We start from the raw sequence: 23,197 nt of genomic DNA, 5'->3' as shown, positions 1-23,197 counted from the left end.
TGCACCCAAAAATATTATATGCTTAAAAAAATTCTCTCAAACAATATTGTGCTCAAAATTTTATTTATTTATTTATATATTTACAATCATAATGAATTATGAAAATAAACAGGTAATATAGGTGCTAACAACATAGGTTTTCGACCTGAATGCTCAAAATTTTGTTTCTGCCCAATTGTATATTCCCCCACATCTTTCTCACTTCCACGAGATTTTTTAGTTCTTAGCACCTTTTTCTGTAATACAAACATTGTAGAATAAATTATTCAATTTTATGATTTTTTTTATTTTAATTTTACCTTTTGCCGGACGGGGATTCGAACAGCGGACCACACAGTTTGTAAGGATCAAAGAAGTAGCTGATCAATTGCCCAAGGAAAAATAAAATGTTAATTTTGTAATAACAAGCAACAACCACCAACTTAAATCAATATCGCTCCCTGTTAAATAGCGCTCCAAGCTACTAAACACATATATGTTTATAGGCTATTTCTAAATTAATATATGTTTGCATTCAAGCATATTATATTTACAAACATTTTATGTCCCAAACATAATATGTTCTAACATATTAACATATATGTCCCAAACATGTTATGCTAGTTTATGAACATTATATGCTTGCACTCAAAAATATTGTGTTTAAAAATTTGTGTTCCAAACATATAATGTTTATAGCCAAACATATGAAAAACAGTCTTTTTCAACCGTGTAGTTAGGCATGGTTGTTAACTACCATATACTAGCACAATGTATCAAATTTCAACTCACTCGGATGAAATTTGCTACTCCAAGAGGCTCCAAAACCAAATAGCGGGATCGGTTTATATGGGGCTATATATGATTATGGACTGATATGGACCACTTTTGGCATGGTTGTTAAATATCATATACGATCACCACGTACCAAATTTCAAGCAGATCGGATGAATTTTGCTTCTCCAAAAGGCACCGGAGGTCAAATCTGGGGATCGGTTTATATGGGAGCTATATATAATTATGGGCTGATAGGAACCAATTCCTGCATGGTTGTTGGATACCATATACTAACATTACGTACCAAATTTCAACCGAATGGAAAGAATTTTGCTCTTTCAAGGGGCTCTGGAGGTGAAATCTGGGTTTATATGGGGCCTATATATAATTATGGACCGATTTCGACCAATTTTTGCATGGGAGTTTGAGGCCACGACGTACCAAATTTCAACTGAATCAGATGAATTTTGGTCTTCCAAGAGGCTCCGGAGGTCAAATCTGGTGATTGGTTTATATGGGGGTTATAATTATGGACCGATGTGGATCAATTTTTGCATGGTTGTTAGAGACCATATACTAACACCATGCACCAAATTTCAGCCGGATCGGATGAAATTTGCTTCTCTTAGAGGCCTTGCAAGCCAAATCGGGGGATCGGTTTATATGGGTGCTATATATAATTATGGACCGATGTGGACCAATTTTTGCATGGATGTTAGAGACCATATACTAACACCATGTACCAAATTTCAGCCGGATCGGATGAAATTTGCTTCTCTTAGAGGCCTCGCAAGCCAAATTTGGGGGTCCGTTTATATGGGGGCTATACGTAAAAGTGGAGCGATATGGCCCATTTGCAATATCATCCGACATACATCAATAACAACTACTTGTGCCAAGTTTCAAGTCGATAGCTTGTTTCGTTCGGAAGTTAGCGTGATTTCAACAGACGGACGGACGGACGGACATGCTCAGATCGACTCAGAATTTCACCACGACCCAGAATATATATACTTTATGGGGTCTTAGAGCAATATTTCGATGTGGTACAAACGGAATGACAAAGTTAATATACCCCCATCCTATGGTGGAGGGTATAAAAAGAGAAAATCGCTCAATTAGTGTGGGTAATAAATCCTAATTTGTAAAAATCGAGCAGTATTCTTATGTAAGAGCTACAACTACGTATAAATACGATCGGCTAGTGCATCAAAATTAAAAATTTGAGTAACATTGGTTAATAAATAAGAGTATTATGGCCAAATTTGGGAAAGTCGAGCGAGGCATATATATGGAAGCTATATGTAAATCTAAACTAATTTGCATAATATTTAGCGGGTTTGATTACTACACGCAAAAAAATAATTGTCTCCTCCCAAACGAAATTTTAGACAAACGAAGTTCGTTTCTCATTTGCTTTTCGCTGTAAGGAAGTGTATTTGGAAGAAAAGTATATACTTTTTGTGATAAACGTTTATTCTTTTCCAGGATGTAAAAACAATTTCATAAAGACAAAATCAACAAAAAACAAGTATATACGGCCGTAAGTTCGGCCAGGCCGAAGCTTATGTACCCTCCATCATGGATTGCGTAGAAACTTTTTCTAAACACTGCCATCCACAATCGAATTACTTAAGTTGCGGTAACGCTTGCCGATGGCAAGGTATCTTAAAAGCTCCTAACACCATCTTCTAAATTGTATGTAAGTCCATAAAATTTTCTATAGAAATAAAAATTTTGACAAAATTTTCTATAGAAAGAAAATTTTGATAAAAATTTCTACAGAAATAAAATTTTAACAAAATTTTCTATAGAAATAGACTTTTGACAAAATATTCTATAGAAATAAAATCTTGGTAGATTATTTTTGGCTCGAGTGGCAACCATGATTATGAACCGAATAAAATTTGAACAAAATTTTCTATAGAAATAAAATTTTGACAAAATTTTCTATATAAATAAAATTTTGGTAGATTAATTTTGGCTCTAGTGGCAACCATGGTTATGAACCGATATGGACCAATTTTTGAGTGATTGGACCAATTGTTGTATGGTTGTTAGCGACCATATACTAACACCACGTTCCTAATTTGAACCGGATCGGATGAATTTTGCTCCTCCAAGAGACTCCGGAGGTCAAATCTGGAGAACGTTTTATATGGGGGCTATATATAATTATATGGACCAATTCTGGCACGGTTGTTAAAGATCATATACTAACACCATGTTCAAAATTACAACCGAATTGGATGAAATTTGCTTCTCTTGGAGACTTCGCAAGCCAAATCTGGGGATCGGCTTATATGGGGGCTATATATAATTATGAACCGATGTGGACCAATTCTGGCACGGTTGTTAGAGACCATATAACAATACCAAGTACCAAATTTCAGCCGGATCGGATGCAATTTGCTTCTCTTTGGGGCTTCGCAAGCCAAATCTGGAGATCGGTTTATATGGGGTCCATATATAATTATGGACCGATGTGGACCAATTTTTGCATGGTTATTAGAGACCATATACCAACATCATGTACCAAATTTCAGCCGGATCGGATGAAATTTGCTTCTCTTTGAGGCTCCGCAAGCCAAATCTGGGGATCGGTTTATATGGGGGCTATATATAATTATGGACCGATGTGCACCAATTTTTGCATGATTGTTAGAGACCATCTACCAACACCATGTACCAAATTTCAGCCGGATCGGATGAAATATGCTTCTCTTAGAGGCTCCACAAGCCAAATCTGGGGATCGGTTTATATGGGGGCTATATATAATTATGGACCGATGTGGACCAATTTTTGCACGATTGTTAGAGACCATCTACCAACACCATGTACCAAATTTCAGCCGGATCGGATGAAATATGCTTCTCTTAGAGGCTCCACAAGCCAAATCTGGGGATCGGTTTATATGGGGGCTATATATAATTATGGACCGATGTGGACCAATTTTTGCATGATTGTTAGAGACCATCTACCAACACCATGTACCAAATTTCAGCCGGATCGGATGAAATATGCTTCTCTTAGAGGCTCCACAAGCCAAATCTGGGGATCGGTTTATATGGGGGCTATATATAATTATGGACCGATGTGGACCAATTTTTGCATGGTTGTTAGAGACCATATACCAACACCATATACCAAATTTCAGCCGGATCGGATGAAATATGCTTCTGTTAGAGGCTCCACAAGCCAAATCAGAGGGTCCCTTTATATGGGGGCTATACGTAAAAGTGGACCGATATGACCCATTTTCAATACCATCCTACCTACATCGATAACAACTACTTGTGCCAAGTTTCAAGTCGATAGCTTGTTTCGTTCGGAAGTTAGCGTGATTTCAACAGACGGACGGACGGACGGACATGCTTAGATCGACTCAGAATTTCACCACGACCCAGAATATATATACTTTATGGGGTCTTAGAGCAATATTTCGATGTGTTACAAACGGAATGACAAAGTTAATATACCCCCATCCTATGATGGAGGGTATAAAAAAACATTGTTTTCTTGCTAATTGCATTTTCCTTCACATCTTTCTCACATCCACGAGGTTTTTTAGTTCTTAACACCTTTTTCTGTAATACCAACAATGTATGTTTGAAGAAATTATACGATTTTATAAATTTTTATTTTTTTTTACCTTTCGCCAGGACGGAGAATCGAACCGCGGACCATGCACTTTGTAAGCCAACACACTAACCACTGAGCTATGTACCTGTTATGGTCATCAATAGATAAATATCCATATAAGTTATATTTATATAGCATAGCTTGCGGCGCCCACGAACCGAATAAACAAATTTTATTGAACAGAAACAAACATTTAGTTTGGCACCGTTTAGCAGTGGTTGCTACGTCCGATTTGCATGCCAAGGGTCGTGGGTTCGATCCCTGCTTCGACCGAAGTTTTTTGGTTTTGTTTTTGTTTTTTTTTTTACATATATTCCAGATATGTTCGGAAGATTCCGAAAAAATTTTTCAACATTACATTGTAGTATATAAAATTTTGAACTGTAAAATGTGTCTTATTAAAGACCTAAAGTCAGAAAAGAACAGTATTTGATATAAACGAAATGGACTGTGTTCTTGTTTCAAAAATAACTTTTTTAGTGAAAAAATAAAAATTTTGTAACAAACGAATTTTTTTGGTGATAAAAGTTTAAAATTTTCGAAGCAATTCAAAAAACTCTAACAAAAGAAAAACGTTTTCGGTACACGTTTTCCAAACGTTTTTTATACCCTCCATCATAGGATGGGGGTATATTAACTTTGTCATTCCGTTTGTAACACATCCAAATATTGCACTAAGACCCCATAAAGTATATATATTCTGGGTCGTGGTGAAATTCTGAGTCGATCTAAGCATGTCCGTCCGTCCGTCCGTCTGTTGAAATCACGCTAACTTCCGAACGAAACAAGCTATCGACTTGAAACTTGGCACAAGTAGTTGTTATCGATGTAGGTCGGATGGTATTGAAAATGGGCCATATCGGTCCACTTTTACGTATAGCCCCCATATAAAGGGACCCTCAGATTTGGCTTGTGGGGCCTCTAACAGAAGCATATTTCATCCGATCCGGCTGAAATTTGGTTCATGGTGTTGGTATATGGTCTCTAACAACCGTGCAAAAATTGGTCCACATCGGTTCATAATTATATATAGCGCCCATATAAACCGATCCCCAGATTTGGGTTCCGGAGCCTCAAAGAGAAGCAAATTGCATCCGATCCGGTTGTAATTTGGAACATGGTGTTAGTATATGATCTTTAACAAGCGTGCCAGAATTGGGCCATATCGGTCCATAATTATATATAGCCCCCATATAAAACGTTCTCCAGATTTGACCTCCGGAGCCTCTTGGAGGAGCAAAATTCATCCGATCCGGTTCAAATTAGGAACGTGGTGTTAGTATATGGCCGCTAACAACCATACCAAAATTGATCCAATCACACAAAAATTGGTCCATATCGGTTCATAATCATGGTTGCCACTAGAGCCAAAAATAGTCTACCAAAATTTGATTTCTATAGAAAATTTTGTCAAAATTGTATTTCTATAGAAAATTTTGTCAACATTTTATTTCTAGAGAAAATTTTGTTAAAATTATATTCGGTTCATAATAAAATTTTCATCATTGTCAAAATTAAATTTCTATAGAAAATTTTGTGAAAATTTTGTGAAAATTTTATTTCTATAGAAAATTTTGTTAAAATTTTATTTCTGTAGAAAATTTTGTCAAAATTTTATGTCTACTTTGTCAAACTGAATTATATACGTATTGGATCGATCTTTTTTGATTTTATATATACCACGTATGGACTTACATACAATTTAGAAGATGGTGTTAGGGGTTTTAAGATACCTTGCCATCGGCAAGCGTTACCGCAACTTAAGTAATTCGATTGTGGATGGCAGTGTTTAGAAGAAGTTTCTACGCAATCCATGATGGAGGGTACATAAGCTTCGGCCTGGCCGAACTTACGGCCGTATATACTTGTTTTTTCTTTGCGTGTACCACAAAAGGATACCTTTTGCAAAATTTGAGTAAGATCAGTTATGAAATGAGGCCTCTATGGTCAAACATAAGGTTATTAGGAGCAAATTTTTCAATATCGGGCGATACATATATGGGAGCTATATCCAAATCTGAACCGATTTCGATGAAATTTTGCACATAGCGTTAGTACTATAGAGGACTGAATCTAGTCAACTTTGAGTAAGATCGGATAATAAATAAGGGTTCTATGGCCAAATTTGGGAAAATCGGGCTATACATATATAGGGAGCTATATCTCAATCTGAACCGATGTCGATGATTTTTTCCAAATATAGTTAGTGCTATAGAAGATTACATTTAGCTAACTTTGAGTAAGATCGGTTTATAAATAAGGGTTTTATGACCTATTTTGGCAAAATCGGGCGATAATATATATGGGAGCTATATCTAAATCTGAACCGATTTCGATGAAATTTTGCAGACTTAAAGGGTGACGCAGAAGATTATTTTGTGCTAAATTTGACGACGTGACTCCATTTGTCGAAATCGGGCGATACATATATATTGGAGCTATATCTAAATTTGATCAGATTTCTTCCAAATTCAATAGCTTTCGTCCTTGTGTACCAAACTCCCTGTACCAAATTGCATCAAAATCGGTTAATAATTGCGACCGGAATCCTGTGAACAACAAATACATGGACAGACAGACGGACGGACACCAAGCGCTAGATCGACTCAGGTGAGGTGATTCTGAGTCGATCGGTATATATTTTATGGGGTCTAAAATCAATATTTCTTGTAGGCACATTTTTTGGACGAACGCTATTGAATTTGGAAGAAATCGGATCAAATTTAGATATAGCTCCCATATATATGTATCGCCCGATTTCGACAAATGGGGTCACGTTGCGCGTTTGTTCAAACGGATCGTCACCAAATTTGGCAAAAGGTAATCTTTTCCATCGCCCTTCAAGTCTGCAAAATTTCATCCAAATCGGTTCAGATTTAGATATAGCTCTCATATATATGTATCGCCCGATTTTCCCAAATTTGGCCACAAAACCTTTATTTATCAACCGATCTTACTCAAAGTTGGCTAAATATAATCTTCTATAGCACTAACTATATGTGCAAAAAATCATCGAAATCGGTTCAGATTTAGATATAGCTCCCATATAAATGTATAGCCCGATTTTCCCAAATGTGGCCATAGAACCCTTATTTATTAACCGATCTTACTAAAAATGGGCTAGCTCCCATATATGTATCACCCGATTTTAAAAAATTCGCCCCTAATAACCTTATGTTTGACCATACAGGCTTCATTTCTTAACTGATCTTACTCAAATCTTGCACAAGATAACATTTTGTGGTATTAATCAAACCCGCAAAATATTATGCAAATTGGTTCAGATTTAGATATAGCTTCCATATATATGCATCGCTCGATTTTCCCAAATTTGGCCATAGTACTCTTATTTATTAAACAATGTTACACAAATTTCCAATTTTGATGTGCTAGCCGATCGTACTTATACGTACTTGTAGCTCTGACATAAGAATATTACTCGACTTTTACAAATTTGTATTTATTACCCACACTAATTTAACGATTTTCTCTTTGGGCTCAATATTAGTGGCATACTAACTCCGAAGGTGCAATATCAACACAGCCAGTGTTGCTAGAAGTAGGGGAAATTCCCTACATGTAGGGGTTTTCTAATATTTAGCGTCTTGTAAGGACGTAGGGCCACAATGTAGGACATTTTCACTCAACACAATTTGTAATAATTTTTACATTTTGGTGGCTCTAGAGGAGGAAATTAGAAGCCGGCAAGGCTTGATCTTTAACAATGTGTGGTAAACTTTATTCCTGTAGAAAATTTTGTCAACATTTTATTTCTATAGAACATTTTGTCAAAATTGTATTTCTATAGAAATTTTTTTCAAAATACTATTTCTATAAAAAAATTTTCTCAAAATTTTATTTCTCTGGAATTTTTTCTCAAAATTTTATTTCTATAGAATTTATTGTCAAAATTTTGTTTCTATAGAAAAATTTCTCACAAAAATTTGTTTATAGAAACTTTTTCCAAAATTTTATTTTTATAGAGATTTATCAAAAAAGATAACTATTTTGGGTAGAATTCTACCAACTGTGGCAACCGTGGTGGTAATACAAATTTATATTCTAAGTTATATACGTTGCATATTCATGTTTTAAGATAATAAAGTATTTTTAAATTTAACGAAAAAAATAGTAGGGAGAATTGTTTGGGAATGTATGGGAAAGTAGGGAACTTTTTTTGTCCCTGTAGGGTAAACCGAACATTTTCCCTGGCAACATTGACTATGAGCTATAGTCAGATTGACACAAAGCACCCATAGACATGTACCCCTTAATTTTCTTAAATATGCAACTGCGGTTTATCTCCCAGACCAATATGTTACCCCTCAAATGCTTATGATTACTAATTCTGTAATGGTGGTTTAGGGTATGATATAGTCGGCCCCGCCCGACTTTCTACTTTACTTACTTGTTTTAAATCATTCTGAAAGAGCTTTCCTAGATGAATCTATTGGTATGTGACAGTATAGGTCTCCGTTGACTCTAATATGGAGAGTTTTTGAGTTAAATTTTCTGGATAAAAGTTATTTACGGTTCCTGTTTAGAGGTATTTTAGTTTGCGAAATATATTAATCTACTTTAAAAAATTCGTAAGTCAATTTAGTTAGATAGTCGTTTATTTTGAGTGTACATACAACATAGGTTTGTCTATTGTGCGCCTTGGGCATAATACCCTTTGATACGACACTTTTCAACCTTCCTATTCGTGTGTAATACAAATACATTGCCGCTAGACCCCGCTCAAACATACACCCTTCGACAACATGTTCACAGTGATAACAACATCAGAGATATGTTCGCGTGTCACAAAAACGGATGTGACAATGAGCGAATCGTCTTAATAACAATCACAACCATTGCATCAACACCATTATCGTCAACATCATCATCATGATCATAATAAACATGACAGTATGGTGTCGGAAGTTGAGCTACTTATATCCTCTGTTAAATACACCAGATGTGTGAGTGTGTATGTGAGAGGTGATAACTTGAATTGTTTGATTGTACAATATAAACAACATTCATTCTCATCGGCATACATAGTCTCCCAATCCACCTATTTACCTACGCGCTCACCCACCCATCAGCCATACATTCGTTCAGATTGATAAAGGGTATATTACGCGAAATCCATCTCCTTTTATGTTATTTGCCACGCTGCCGACATTATTCGTATGTTCGGCTTCGTTTTTATGCATGGGTAAAAGGAAAGACTATTGTCGTACATGGCACACTGTCCTTTGTCAACAATACAAACAAACAAAAACCGGGCAAATAATGAATACTAATTAAACATTGACAATATGAATATTTCTCATTTGTTTCTCCTTTTTTGTTTTGTTAATATTATTCTTTGAGCTTCTGATGATGTGAGGAAAGATAAGCTTTTGCTACAAAACAAAAACAATATTTATCGACCAAGAGAAAAAGTTTACGCTCGAAATCATGAATTAGCAAATAATGATACCTAAGACGACGGCTCTTGCTTTTACTACTTCTTATGAGTAATTATTTTATGATATATGGAACAGAGAATGAACAAGTATCTACGGCCGTAAGTTCGGCCAGGCCGAATTTTATGTACTCTCCACCATGGATTGCGCAGAAACTTCTACGAAAGACTGTCATCCACACACCCAGAGAAGGAATATGATCACCTCAACCATGTTTCAAGAGCAAAATGTTATTTTTGAATGGTGACCATGTAACATGTTTGTCGCAACCATGTTATTTTCTCGGAGATTATGTGTCTGATATCGGCAAGCATATTATTTTTGGCGAGAAAAGAACATTTTTGCCATAAACATGTTACATGGTCACCATCCAAAAATAAAATTTTGCTCTTGAAACATGGTTGAGGTGATCATATTCCTTCTCTGCGTGCAATCGAATTATTTGGGTTGTGGTAATACTTACCGATGTCCAGGTCTCTTAAAACTTCTTAACATCATCTTCCAAATTGTAAGTTAGTCCATACGTTTGTATAATATATATATTATAAAAAAACAAGTATATACAGCAGTAAGTTCGGCCGGGCCGAACCTTAAATACCCACCACCATGAACCAAATATTAGGGTTTCCTTTGAAATTTCAGGAGGGCTTGAGGACTTGGGGACACTTCCCGAAGATAAATTTAAAGATTTCACCTATGATGACTATATCAGATTCTGGATTTATAAGAACCATTTTTGTTTGAGTTTTAGAGGAATCATTAACATCTCTTGTAAGTGTGCAAGAAAATTATAAAATAACGTCTTGATTTGAAATATTAAATCTGTAGAAGTAAAATCTGGAAATTTTACATTGAGTTTCAAGCAATTTTCATGATCAGTGCGGTCTATATGGAGGCATTACCAAATGGACCGATAGAAACTGAATCCGATACACGTTTTTGTGAATCTAAAATACCAGAATATTTACAATTTCAGGCAAATCGGATAAAAACTACGGTTTCTACAAACCCAAGGAGTTAAATCGGGAGATCTTTCTTATGGGGGCTATACTAAAATAGGGACCGATACTCACCGTTTTCGGCACACTTCTTTATGGCCCGAAAATACCTCTAGATTTCCAATTTCAGGCAAATTGGATAAAAACTTCAGATTCTAGAAGCCCAAGAAGTAAAATCGGGATATCCGTCTATATGGGGGTTATACCAAAACATGGACCGATACTCACCATTTGTGGCACACCTCTTTATAGTCCTAAAATACCTATAAATTTCCAATTTCAGGCAAATTATATATAAACTACGTATTCTAGAAGCCCAAGAAGTAAAATCGGGAAATCGGTCTATATGGGGGCTATACCAAAATATGGACCGATACTCACCATTTTCGGCACACCTCTTTATGGTCCTAAAATACCTCTAGATTTCTAATTTTGGACAAATTGGATAAAAACTACGATTTCTATAAGCCCAAGACCCCACATCGGGAGGTCGTTTTATATGGGGACCATACCAAAACATGCGCCGATACTCACAATTTTTGGCACACGTATTTGTGGTCCTACAATACCTCGAGATTTCCAATTTCAGGTAAATTGAATAAAGACTGCGGTTTCTATAAGCCCAAGAAGTAAAATCGGGAGATCGGTCTATATGGGGGCTATACCAAAACACGGACCGATACTCACTATTTTTGGCACACGTATTTGTGGTCCTACAATACCTCTAGATTTCCAATTTCAGACAAATTGGATAAAAACTACGGTTTCTATAAGCCCAAGAAGTAAAATCGGGAGATCGGTCTATATGGGGGCTATACCAAAACATGGACCGATACTCACCATTTTTGGCACACATATTTGTGGTCTTACAATACCTCTAGATTTCCAATTTCAGGTAAAGTGAATAAAAACTGCGGTTTCTGTAAGCCCAAGATCCCAAATCGGGAGGTCGTTTTATATGGGGACCATACCAAAACATGGACCGATACTCACAATTTTTGGCACACGTGTTTGTGGTCCTACAATACCGCTAGATTTCCAATTTCAGGTAAATTGAATAAAAACTGCGGTTTCTGTAAGCCCAAGAAGTAAAATCGGGAGATCGGTCTATATGGGGGCTATACCAAAACATGGACCGATACTCACCATTTTTGGCACACATATTTGTGGTCTTACAATACCTCTAGATTTCCAATTTCAGGTAAATTGAATAAAAACTGCGGTTTCTGTAAGCCCAAGAAGTAAAATCGGGAGATCGGTCTATATGGGGGCTATACCAAAACATGGACCGATACTCACCATTTTTGGCACACATATTTGTGGTCTTACAATACCTCTAGATTTCCAATTTCAGGTAAAGTGAATAAAAACTGCGGTTTCTGTAAGCCCAAGACGTAAAATCGGGAGATCGGTCTATATGGGGGCTATACCAAAACATGGACCGATACTCACCATTTTTGGCACACCTCTTTATGGTCATAAAATACCCATAGATTTTAAATTTCAGGCAAATTTGATAAAAACTACGATTTCTATAAGCCCAAGACCCCAAATCGGGAGGTCGGTTTATATGGGGACTATATCAAAACCTGGACCGATGTAGCCCATCTTCGAACTTGACCTGCCTGCAGACAAAAGACGAGTTTGTGCAAAATTTCAGCACGATTGCTTCATTATTGAAGACTGTAGCGTGATTACAACAGACAGACAGACAGACAGACAGACAGACAGACAGACAGACAGACAGACAGACAGACAGACAGACAGACAGACAGACAGACAGACAGACAGACGGACAGACGGACATCGTTATATCGTCTTAGAATTTCTCCCTGATCAAGAATATATATACTTTATATAGTCGGAAATCGATATTTCGATGTGTTACAAACGGAATGACAAACTTATTATACCCCCGTCACCATTCTATGGTGGTGGGTATAAAAACAGATTCAATACGTATATAATTCAGTTCTTGACCGGTATATATAGGGAAGTCTACAAATAATTACAAACCGATATGAACTTTTGCGCAGTAATTAGAGAGCCAGAATTGAAATATGGAGGTCGCTTTATATTGGGGATATATACACTTATGAACCGATATGGACCAATTTTTGTGTGATTGGGTATCGGTTTATCTGGGGGCTATATATAATTATAGACCGATTTGAACCAAGTTTGGCATGGTTGTTAGCGGCCATATACTAGCACAATGTACCGAATTTCAACCGAACCAATTTTTGCATGGTTGTTAGAGACCATATACTAACACCACGTATCAAATTTCAACACCATATATTAACACCACGTATCAAATTTCGGATGAATTGTGCTCCTCCAAAAGGCTCCGGAGGTCAAATTTGGAGATCGGTTTAGATGGGGGCTATATATAATTATGGACCGATATGGACCAATTTTTGCATGGTTGTTAGAAACCATTTACTAACACCACGTACCAAATTTCAATCGGATCGGATTAATTTTGCTCCTCCTTGAGGTTCCGGAGGTCAAATCCGGGGATTGGTTTATATGGTGGCTATATATAATTATGGACCGATATGGACCAATTTTTGCATGGTTGTTATAGTAACACCGCGTGCCAAATTTCAACTGGATTGGATGAAGTTGGCTCCTTCAATAGGCTCCGGAGGTCAAATCTGGGGATCGGTTTATATGGGGGCTATATATAATAATGGACCGATATGGACCAATTTTTGCATGGTTATTAGAGACCAGATACTAATACCACGTATCAAATTTCAACCGGATCGGATGAAATTTTCTTCTCTAAGAGGCTCCGCAAGACAAATCTGGGGGTCGGTTTTTAACAGGTTGGCTAATAAGTCCCCGGTCTGACACATAGATGGCGTCGCTAGTATTAAATGCATATTATTTTTATATAGTACCTACCTTCAAATGGGAGCCGCCGTGGTGCAATGGTTAGCATGCCCGCCTTGCATACACAAGGTCGTGGTTTCGATTCCTGTTTCGACCGAACACCAAAAAGTTTTTCAGCGGTGGATTATCCCACCTCAGTAATGATGGTGGCATTTCTGAGGGTTTCAAAGCTCTAAGTGGTTTCACTGCAATGTGGAACGCCGTTCAGACTCGGCTATAAAAAGGAGGTCCCTATCATTGAGCTTAACATGGAATCGGGCAGCTCTCAGTGATAAGAGAGAAGTTCACCAATGTGGTATCACAATGGACTGAATAGTCTAAGTGAGCCTGTTACATCGGGCTGCCACCTAACCTAACCTTCAAATGATTCGTGTCAAAATTTGACGTCTGTAAGTCAATTATTATGGGGGCTATACGTAAATGTGGTCCAATATGGCCCATTTGCAATACCATCCGACCTACATCAATAACAACTACTTAGGTTAAAGTGGCAGCCCGATTAAGATTCAGGATCACTTAGACTATTCAGTCCAACTACTTATGCCAAGTTTCAAGTCGATAGCTTGTTTCGTTCAGAAGTTAGCGCGATTTCAACAGACGGAGGAAGGACGGGCATGCTTAGATCGACTCAGAATTTCACCACGACCCAGAATATATATACTTTATGGGGTCTTAGAGCAATATTTCGATGTGTTACAAACGGAATGACAAAGTTAATTTACCCGCCATCCTATGGTGCAGGATATAAAAGGAGTACTCACGAGAGAGTATATCCAAACATATACTCATATTGGCTTATAACATACATTGAATTGAATTTTATATTACATAGATGGTTCAAAAAATTGCGATCAAAATCGCGAAAATACGAAATTCAATTTTGAGCGAACTGACTCTTTACGAACGACAGAAAAGCAAATTAATGTTTGGAATTGACTCTTTACGAAAAAAATGAAAAACGAAATATTCGAAAATTAATATTTTTAGTTGAGACATTTCTCGCGGTAGAAACGGATAATCTATGTAGTAGATGTGTTACAAACGGAATGACAAAGTTAATTTACCCGCCATCCTATGGTGCAGGATATAAAAGGAGTACTCACGAGAGAGTATATCCAAACATATACTCATATTGGCTTATAACATACATTGAATTGAATTTTATATTACATAGATGGTTCAAAAAATTGCGATCAAAATCGCGAAAATACGAAATTCAATTTTGAGCGAACTGACTCTTTACGAACGACAGAAAAGCAAATTAATGTTTATATTACATAGATGGTTAAAAAAATTGCGATCAAAATCGCGAAAATACGAAATTCAATTTTGAGCGAACTGACTCTTTACGAACGACAGAAAAGCAAATTAATGTTTGGAATTGACTCTTTACGAAAAAAATGAAAAACGAAATATTCGAAAATTAATATTTTTAGTTGAGACATTTCTCGCGGTAGAAACGGATAATCTATGTAGTAGCATGCATATCAGTATTTATATGTTACTCACTACGCCATGCGTGTATTAAAATACATACTGTTTTGCGATCGCTGATAGAGGATAAAACATTATCCAAGCCTTTGGTTTAATATTTTTTCTCGAGTGAACGGTCTTGAAAATAAAAATTTCATTAATGTCGGATGAATACGAATATGGTAATAAAGAATATATGAATTAAGCAATGTAGTCGCCTGAAAATGAGAATTAATTTTTGCAGCCTTTTGATAAATCTTCACGCAATACGACGACGACACTACCTGTGGTGAGGAAAGAAAAATGGGGTTTACATTGAACTTGATGGTAAGGAATGTCAATGTAAATTATAGTGATTTTTGTTTAAGAAGTAACAATGATACCAGGTTCGCCCATGCCGTTGGGCATATGCCCTGCAACATGGATTTGTATCATAAAAACTTCGGTAGAAATCTTTTTGGTTCAGTTATATTTAGATTAGATTATAGTGACAACCCGTTTTCTGTTAGGCTTTTTAGTAAACGTTTTCAGAAAATTGAAATTGAAAATTTTCGGCAAAAATTATTTACAATCAATCTAGTACCTCCAAACATGGTATAACGATATTTATTACCAAAATCAAATGTTACTAACAAAAAGGGAGTCAATCCCCCTTATTCCATGTGCATAAGTATAGATGGGTCGAAATTGTAATTCCACTTGGAATATACTCATAAATGGAGTTTAATTTATACGTGCTTATTTTCCTTATTAAGAAAATGCCTTATCCCCAGAATTTCGTGTAAATAGTATAAACCAGTTATCATTAATTATTAATTAAGATTAAACAAATATTAACCACCAAAATCACTTTCTTCGGTATATAGGTTAGGTTAGGTGGCAGCCCGATGTAAAGGGTGATACGGTCAAAATTTGGTCAAGGGAAAACGCGTGTAAATCGGTTAAATCGTTTATTTAAAAAATCAAATTAAAATTCTTTTTCAAGTTCAATTAGTATAAAATTCAGGAAAAATATTCAGTTAGGCTTTCGCTTTTCCAAATCCGAATTGCCGGGCCTCACGCTTGACACCTGCCATCAGATTTTGTACAGCCACCTTGTCCACCTTCTTCGCCGCAGAAAGCCAGTTTGCTTTGAACTGCTGCTCGTCCTTAGCAGTTTTTTTGTTCTTCTTTAGGTTCCGCTTGACAATAGCCCAGTATTTCTCAATTGGGCGGAGCTCTGGCGTGTTGGGAGGGTTCTTGTCCTTGGGAACCACCTGCACGTTGTTGGCCTTTTTACCGTAATGGCAAGATGCCAAATCCGGCCAAAACAGTACGGAACAACCGTGTTTCTTCAGGAAAGGTAGCAGACGTTTATTCAAACACTCTTTCACGTAAATTTCTTGGTTGACAGTCCCGGAAGCTATGAAAATGCTGCTTTTCAAGCCACAGGTACAGATGGCTTGCAAAACCAGATATTTCTTTGCGAACTTTGACAGTTTTATGTGCTTGAAAATATCTGCTACCTTTCCCCTTCCTTTTGCCGTATAAAACTCCTGTCCCGGAAGCTGCTTGTAGTCGGCTTTGACGTAGGTTTCGTAGTCCATTACCACGCAGTCAAACTTCGTCAGCATCGCCTCCGGGATCGCGCTTTGGCCGTCGTATTTTGTTTATCATCGCGATTTGGAGTCACTACCTACTTGTAAGTCGATCGTCCGGCTCGTTTTTTGGCTCGATGCACGGTAGTAGACGATACACCCAGCTTATTTGCGGCATCTCGGAGAGAGAGGTTAGGGTTTCGCTTGAAACTACCGGCAACTCTCTTTGTCGTCTCAGCGGCTTCCGGTTTTCGATTTCCCCCCCGATCCAGACTTCCTGGCTGTCGACAAACGTTCCCCAAACACTTTAATTACATTTGTAACGGTTGATTTGTCCACTTTTAGCGATTTTGCCAGCTTTGCGTGCGAGTAGTTCGGAAAATTTTGATACGCAGCTCTTCTTGCTTGGACGGCATTTTGACAACTGAAGAGTGAATTCCAAAATGAAACTAGGAGCAACATTCTACACACACACACCTTCAAAATGAGGGGTGTTAAGGTTTTTTAAATGCAAAATTGAAAGAAATACGTCAAGTTTATTGACCAAATTTTGACCGTATCACCCTTTATCAGCCTCAATTAGACTATTCAGTCAATTGTGATACCACATTGGTGAACTTCTCAATGAGTACTGAGTGCTGCCCGATTTCATGTTAAGCTCAATGACAAGGGACCTTCTTTTTATAGCCGAGTCCGAACGGCGTTCCACATTGCAATGAAACCACTTAGAAATGACACCAGCATTACTAAGGTGGGATAATCCACCGCTGAAAATCTTTTTGGTGTTCGGTCGAAGCAGGAATCGAACCCACGACCTTGTGTATGCAAGGCGGGCATGCTAACCATTACACCACGGTGGCTCCCTTCAGTATATAATTCTAATTCCGTCCGTCTGTGTTTTTTGTTCGCAGGGTTCCGGTCGCAATTACTAACCGATTTTGATAAAATTTTGTACAACGTGTTTTCTTGGTAAAGGGACAAACACTGTTGAATTTGGAAAAAATTGGATTAAAGTTACACAGCAAAAAATATCACCAAAATATTTCCAATTAAAAAGTTAATTGAAGTTGAACATTTTTTCAATTAATAAATTAATTGATACAATTAACATTTTAATCATGATAGAAACATTAAGATAATGAAGTCAATGATTGAAAATTTTAAAATTTTTAATTAAAAAATTAATTGATACAATTAACTTTTTAATCAAATTCGGTAGACTAATTCAGTTAAAAAAATGCTATTTCTAATTAAAAATGTATTTCAAACAATCATTTGTTAATCCAAATAAAAACTCCGAGCCAATTCAGAAAGTAATTAGGAATAGTTACCTTTTTAATTAATAAATTAATTTGAGTTTGAGATGTTGATTGCATCAATTAAATTTTTAATTCAATTAATTAAAAATTAATTGAAATTTGCTGAAGAAAATCAATTAATTTTTTAATCAAGAATTTTTTCTATGCCCTATTAAAAATGTGATTGATACTATCATTTTCGTGATTGAAGACATTTCAATTAAAAAAATAATTGGATCAATTAATTTGGTGATTGAATCAGAAAAAAATGTTTTGTGTGTAGATATAGTCACCATATATATGTATCGTTCGATTTCGACAAATGAGATTATACTGTGCTTATTTACTACCCGATTATCTTTAAATTTACTATAGTATAGATATCTCCCTGTCTGCCAAAATAGAGGAATCGTCTATATTGACCACTGACCACTTTTACATTGTGTCTCAATCACACCACTCTGTAGGTCATTTACTGTAAAATTACATCATATCATCTCATGTAGAAAATATTTCCCTCGGAGTTTTTCCAATCATGTATCAAGGACCATCCTTAAGTTCAACCACTTGATTGCTGGGTGGTGATGGTGGCTTTATAAAAAACACAAATGCCACGCTAATGAATTGCACACAGAGAAAATTAAAATTAATTTGTCATTCGTTATTTATAGGAAACTCTTTTTCCCATGGGATATTGTCGTCATACATGATATGTGTTACCAAACGAAGGATACACTCAAGAAGCTCAGCAGGAGTGATGGATGTTTTTTTTTTATTATGAGCCATGATGAAGACAATCAATTGGGAGAATATTAATTGTTTTTCATGTTGATTTCAAAAGAAATTAAGAAGTGAAATTATGGTCAATACAGACAGAGAGCAAATGAAAATATGTTTGAGTGTGTACGAATGTATATGTGTGAAAATATTAAATCGGTTTTTTTAAAATTTAAGTAAGAATTTTGTAAAATGGATTGTCTCAGTGGCATAATCGAATGAGTTTTCTGAGTTTTCATATTTTGCAGAGTTTTCATATTTTGCAGATAAAAGATTTAAAATAGATGATTGTGCCACATTTAAAAAGATCGTTTAAAAATTACGACCTCTATTTTTGTGAACAATATATGGCAGGACGGACAGACGCCAGTGCAGGCTGTATAGAAACGATATTTCTGCCAGGCATAAATACATTTACTGGTACCTGCCTAAATGGGGGGTTTGTAGGTCACGAAATTAATTTATCCATTTAAACTGTTTCAATTACAAAAATGGTAGTATCAATCACAAAATTAATTAGAAATAAAAACTACTCTTAATTAAATAATTAATTGATTTCTTCCGGCATAATATAAAATAATATTAATATAAAATAAATAGACAATAATATAAGAAATAATTGTCCTTTTATTTGAATCAATTAAAATATTTTTTGAAAATGATGAAAATATCAATAAACTGTTTGAGCACGTATTTGTTTACTTCTGATTAATTCTGTCATTGGTACTCCCATTTTCATGATTGAATTCAATTAAACAAATAATTGGACCAATTAATTTGGTGATTGAATCCGTAAAAAAATTCTTCGACCGTGGGGTCAAAATAAATGCCGAGTATGATGCGGAAAATGTCCTAAAGAGACACTGTTGCCAGTATTTGTCTGGCTATTGCCCCCCAATTTGGACGCTTTTGTCACCAAAAATCCTCAAATTCAACTAAAATACCTCATAAAAATCCCCACAAAATATGAGTTCGATCAACATGTATTTATGAACGAAAATTTGGGTGGTCATATGTATTTGAACCATCCCTTTATTTCTAACATGCATTTGGGGGATATATTGTCCAAACCACTGATGAACACTAGTGTGGAGGCATCATTTAGACACGAGTGATCACGAAATGACTTCACAATTGTAGAAAAATATCTTAGCCAAGCTGAGTAAAATATAAATTAGCACTTGAGCCGCATAATAAAATCTTGTGTCTGTTTCTAGTCCAAAAGCTCCATTTGTATGGCGTAGAAAAAAGAGGACCAAAGTTTTCTTTTCAAAATTGAAACGATTCGCTGCGCTTTTTATACCCTTCACCACTACTGTGGTACAGGGTATAATAAGTTTGTACATTTCTATGTAACGCAAAGAAATAATTGTCATAGACCCATCTTTTAGTATACCGATCGGCTTAGAATCAAATTCTGAGTCGATTTAGCGATGTCCGTCTGTCTGTCTGTCTGTCCGTCCGTCTGTCTGTATATGTAATTTTGTGCACAAAGTACAGGTCGCAGTTTAAGTTCGATCGTCCTCAAATTTGACATAACGTCTTTCTACGGGTAGAAGATAATCGCTATTGATTTTGGAAAAAATCGGTTCAGATTTAGATATAACTGCCATATATAGTTATCACCGATTTGATCATAATTCACGTATTTATGAACCGATCTTCTTCAAATTTTGTACATCTGAATGTTTTGTCAATCCCGTAAAAACTGCCAAATATCAGCTAAATCGGTTCAGATTTATATACAGCTCCCATATATATCTTTCGTCTGATTTGGACTTATATGGCCTAAAAGCGAGAATTTTGCCCTGATTTGCTTCAAATTTTGCACAACGAGTACGTTTGATAGTATCGTTAATTTTGCCAAATTTAGTTGAAATCGGTACAGATTTAGATATAGCTCCCATATATATCTTTCGACCGATTTGGACTTATATGGCTTCAAAAGCCAGAGTTTTGCCCTGATTTGATTAAAATTTTGTACAAGGAGTACGTTTAATAGTATCGTTAATTGTGCCAAATTTAGTTGAAATCGGTACAGATTTAGATATAGCTCCCATATATATCTTTCGACCGATTTGGACTTATATGGCCCCAAAAGCCAGAGTTTTGTCCTGATTTGCTTCAAATTTTGCACAACAAGTACGTTTAATAGTATCGTTAAGTGTGCTTAATTTGGTTAAAATCGTTTCCGATTTAGATATAGCTTCCATATATATCATTCGCCCGATTTGGACTAATATGCCCACAGAGGCAAAAGTGCTACTCTGATTTACGTGAAATTTTGCAGAGGAAGTAGAATTGAACTTGAAACTTTGCACAGGCAGTAGAATTAAGGTTCTGCATATGCGTGTTTATTTTGGTTGAAATAGCTTCAGATTTTGATATAGCTCCCATATATATCTTTCGCCCGTTTTTCCGTCATATGACCACAGAGGTCAAAGTTGTTATCCGATTTACGTGAAATTTTGCACAGGGAGTAGATTCAGCATGATTGCAATCGGTTCAGATTTCGATATAGATTCCATATATATGTTTTTCCTATTTTGGCAAAAGTGGCCGAAATACCTACATTTTCCTTATCAAATCGCCACTGCTAAGTCGAAAACTTATCAAAATGACTCAAATTTTGCTACTACTCTATTACACATCTATCGACCGATAAATCATAAATACGCTTTTGCGAAGTTGCCTCAAAATTGGTTCATATTTAAATGTTTCCTATATTTTTTTACTAACATTGTGTTCCACCTCAGCGCATTAGTCGACTTAAATGTAAAATCTATAAGTATTGCAGAACTCTGCACAGATCTGCTCAGATATACAGAATATATGTGTATGGATTCATATAGCATCCAACACATTGGACGGATTTGATATGGTATCGAAAATGTGGACTTACAAAGTGGTGAAGGGTATAATATAGTCGGCCCCGCTCGACTTTAGACTTTCCTTACTTGTTTTTACTAACATTGTGTTCCACCTCAGCGCATTAGCCGACTTAAATGTAAAATCTATAAGTATTGCAGAACTCCAACACATTGGACGGATTTGATATGGTATCGGAAATGTGGATTTACAAAGTGGTGAAGGGTATAATATAGTCGGCCCCGCCCGACTTTAGACTATCCTTACTTGTTTAATAATGTAAAATAAAAATTTCATGTAAACCAATATTGAAACCTGATTTATTATACTGAAGTGAAATCGAGAAAAAAATCCCCGCAAACATCCCGATATATAAAAGGCAACCCTCATATTGAAGCCCTGGGCAGACAAACATTTCTGCCGCAATCCGTTGGAGTTTTGCGCCTGGGGACTTGACAACACTGTTAATATTAAACTTTTTGTAGTGTAAGAAACCACAGACCAATATCTTTAAATATACTTTCGTTCTATGATAGGGGATATAAAAAATACTGAATCACAACAATTTTTTAGTTTGCACTTAATTTGCATCATTTTCGATTTATTTCCTTATACAAAATATGCTAACAATTATATATTTTGTAAAAAACTATTGTACACTGATTTTATAAATACTAATATAAGTAGAATAAATATATAAAAGTTTTTTTGTAAACATATTAACAAAAGTTCTTATAACTATATTGCAAAAATATTACAAATCACAGATCTATAAAATAACAATAATGATAAACAATTAAAAAAATATAAAAAAATCATTTTACTGTCATTATTAAATAAGACACAAAACAAATGACAATGAATTTTGGCATAATCTTGGATGAGGATCCATTTCCACCAATATTTGGTGGATTAGGATTATTATTGTTTGGTTCGTCAGGCTCCTCTACGGGGTCGTCTGTATCATCTTGTGGCATATAATCATGGCAACTTGGGAAATTTTTGGGAACGGGAGGCATTTCATCATTATTACCAACTTTCAGTACTAAGGCCATGCCAATCTCTGCATGAAATTCAATGTGACAATGGAATAGCCAAAAACCAGGATTGTGGGCCTCAAATCGTATTATTGTATAGCCACCATCTGGTACGGTTACGGTATCCTTAACAGGAGGACGAACGAGATTGCGTTTTAGCAGATTGTAGCGATCCAATTGTTTGATCTGAAAAGAAAAGAAACGTGGGAATTGATTCAATATTATTAAAATCATTTATATAAAAACCAAAAAACAACTAAAGTAAGAAATGAAATTGCAGTACATGAAATGAAATATACATTAATTTTAATTAAACTAAGTTAAAATTAATCAAATAAAAAATCTTAAGTTAGGATTAAAAAAAAAAGAGTAGACTTTAACACTTTTGGAAAGACTATATCGATTTTTTGTAT

The 23,197-nt window shown here is 35.8% G+C and overlaps 1 protein-coding gene across 1 annotated transcript in view; it reads right to left on the bottom strand.

The window, feature by feature from the left end:
- Positions 1-22,324: 22,324 nt before the first annotated feature.
- The window catches only part of Mco1 (Multicopper oxidase 1), an 80,680-nt gene continuing 79,807 nt past the window's right edge, over positions 22,325-23,197 (bottom strand). Inside the window, exon 5 of the mRNA XM_075300351.1 lies at positions 22,325-22,970. Within this exon, the coding sequence (XP_075156466.1) occupies positions 22,563-22,970 (408 nt within the window). The 3' untranslated portion in view covers positions 22,325-22,562. The remainder of the gene's footprint in view (positions 22,971-23,197) is intronic.

This window comes from Haematobia irritans, chromosome 3, assembly GCF_050003625.1.
Source record: "Haematobia irritans isolate KBUSLIRL chromosome 3, ASM5000362v1, whole genome shotgun sequence".
Lineage (NCBI taxonomy): Eukaryota > Metazoa > Arthropoda > Insecta > Diptera > Muscidae > Haematobia > Haematobia irritans.
The sequence above is the reverse complement of the archived record's forward strand: the minus strand, read 5'-3'. Positions and strand labels throughout refer to the sequence as shown.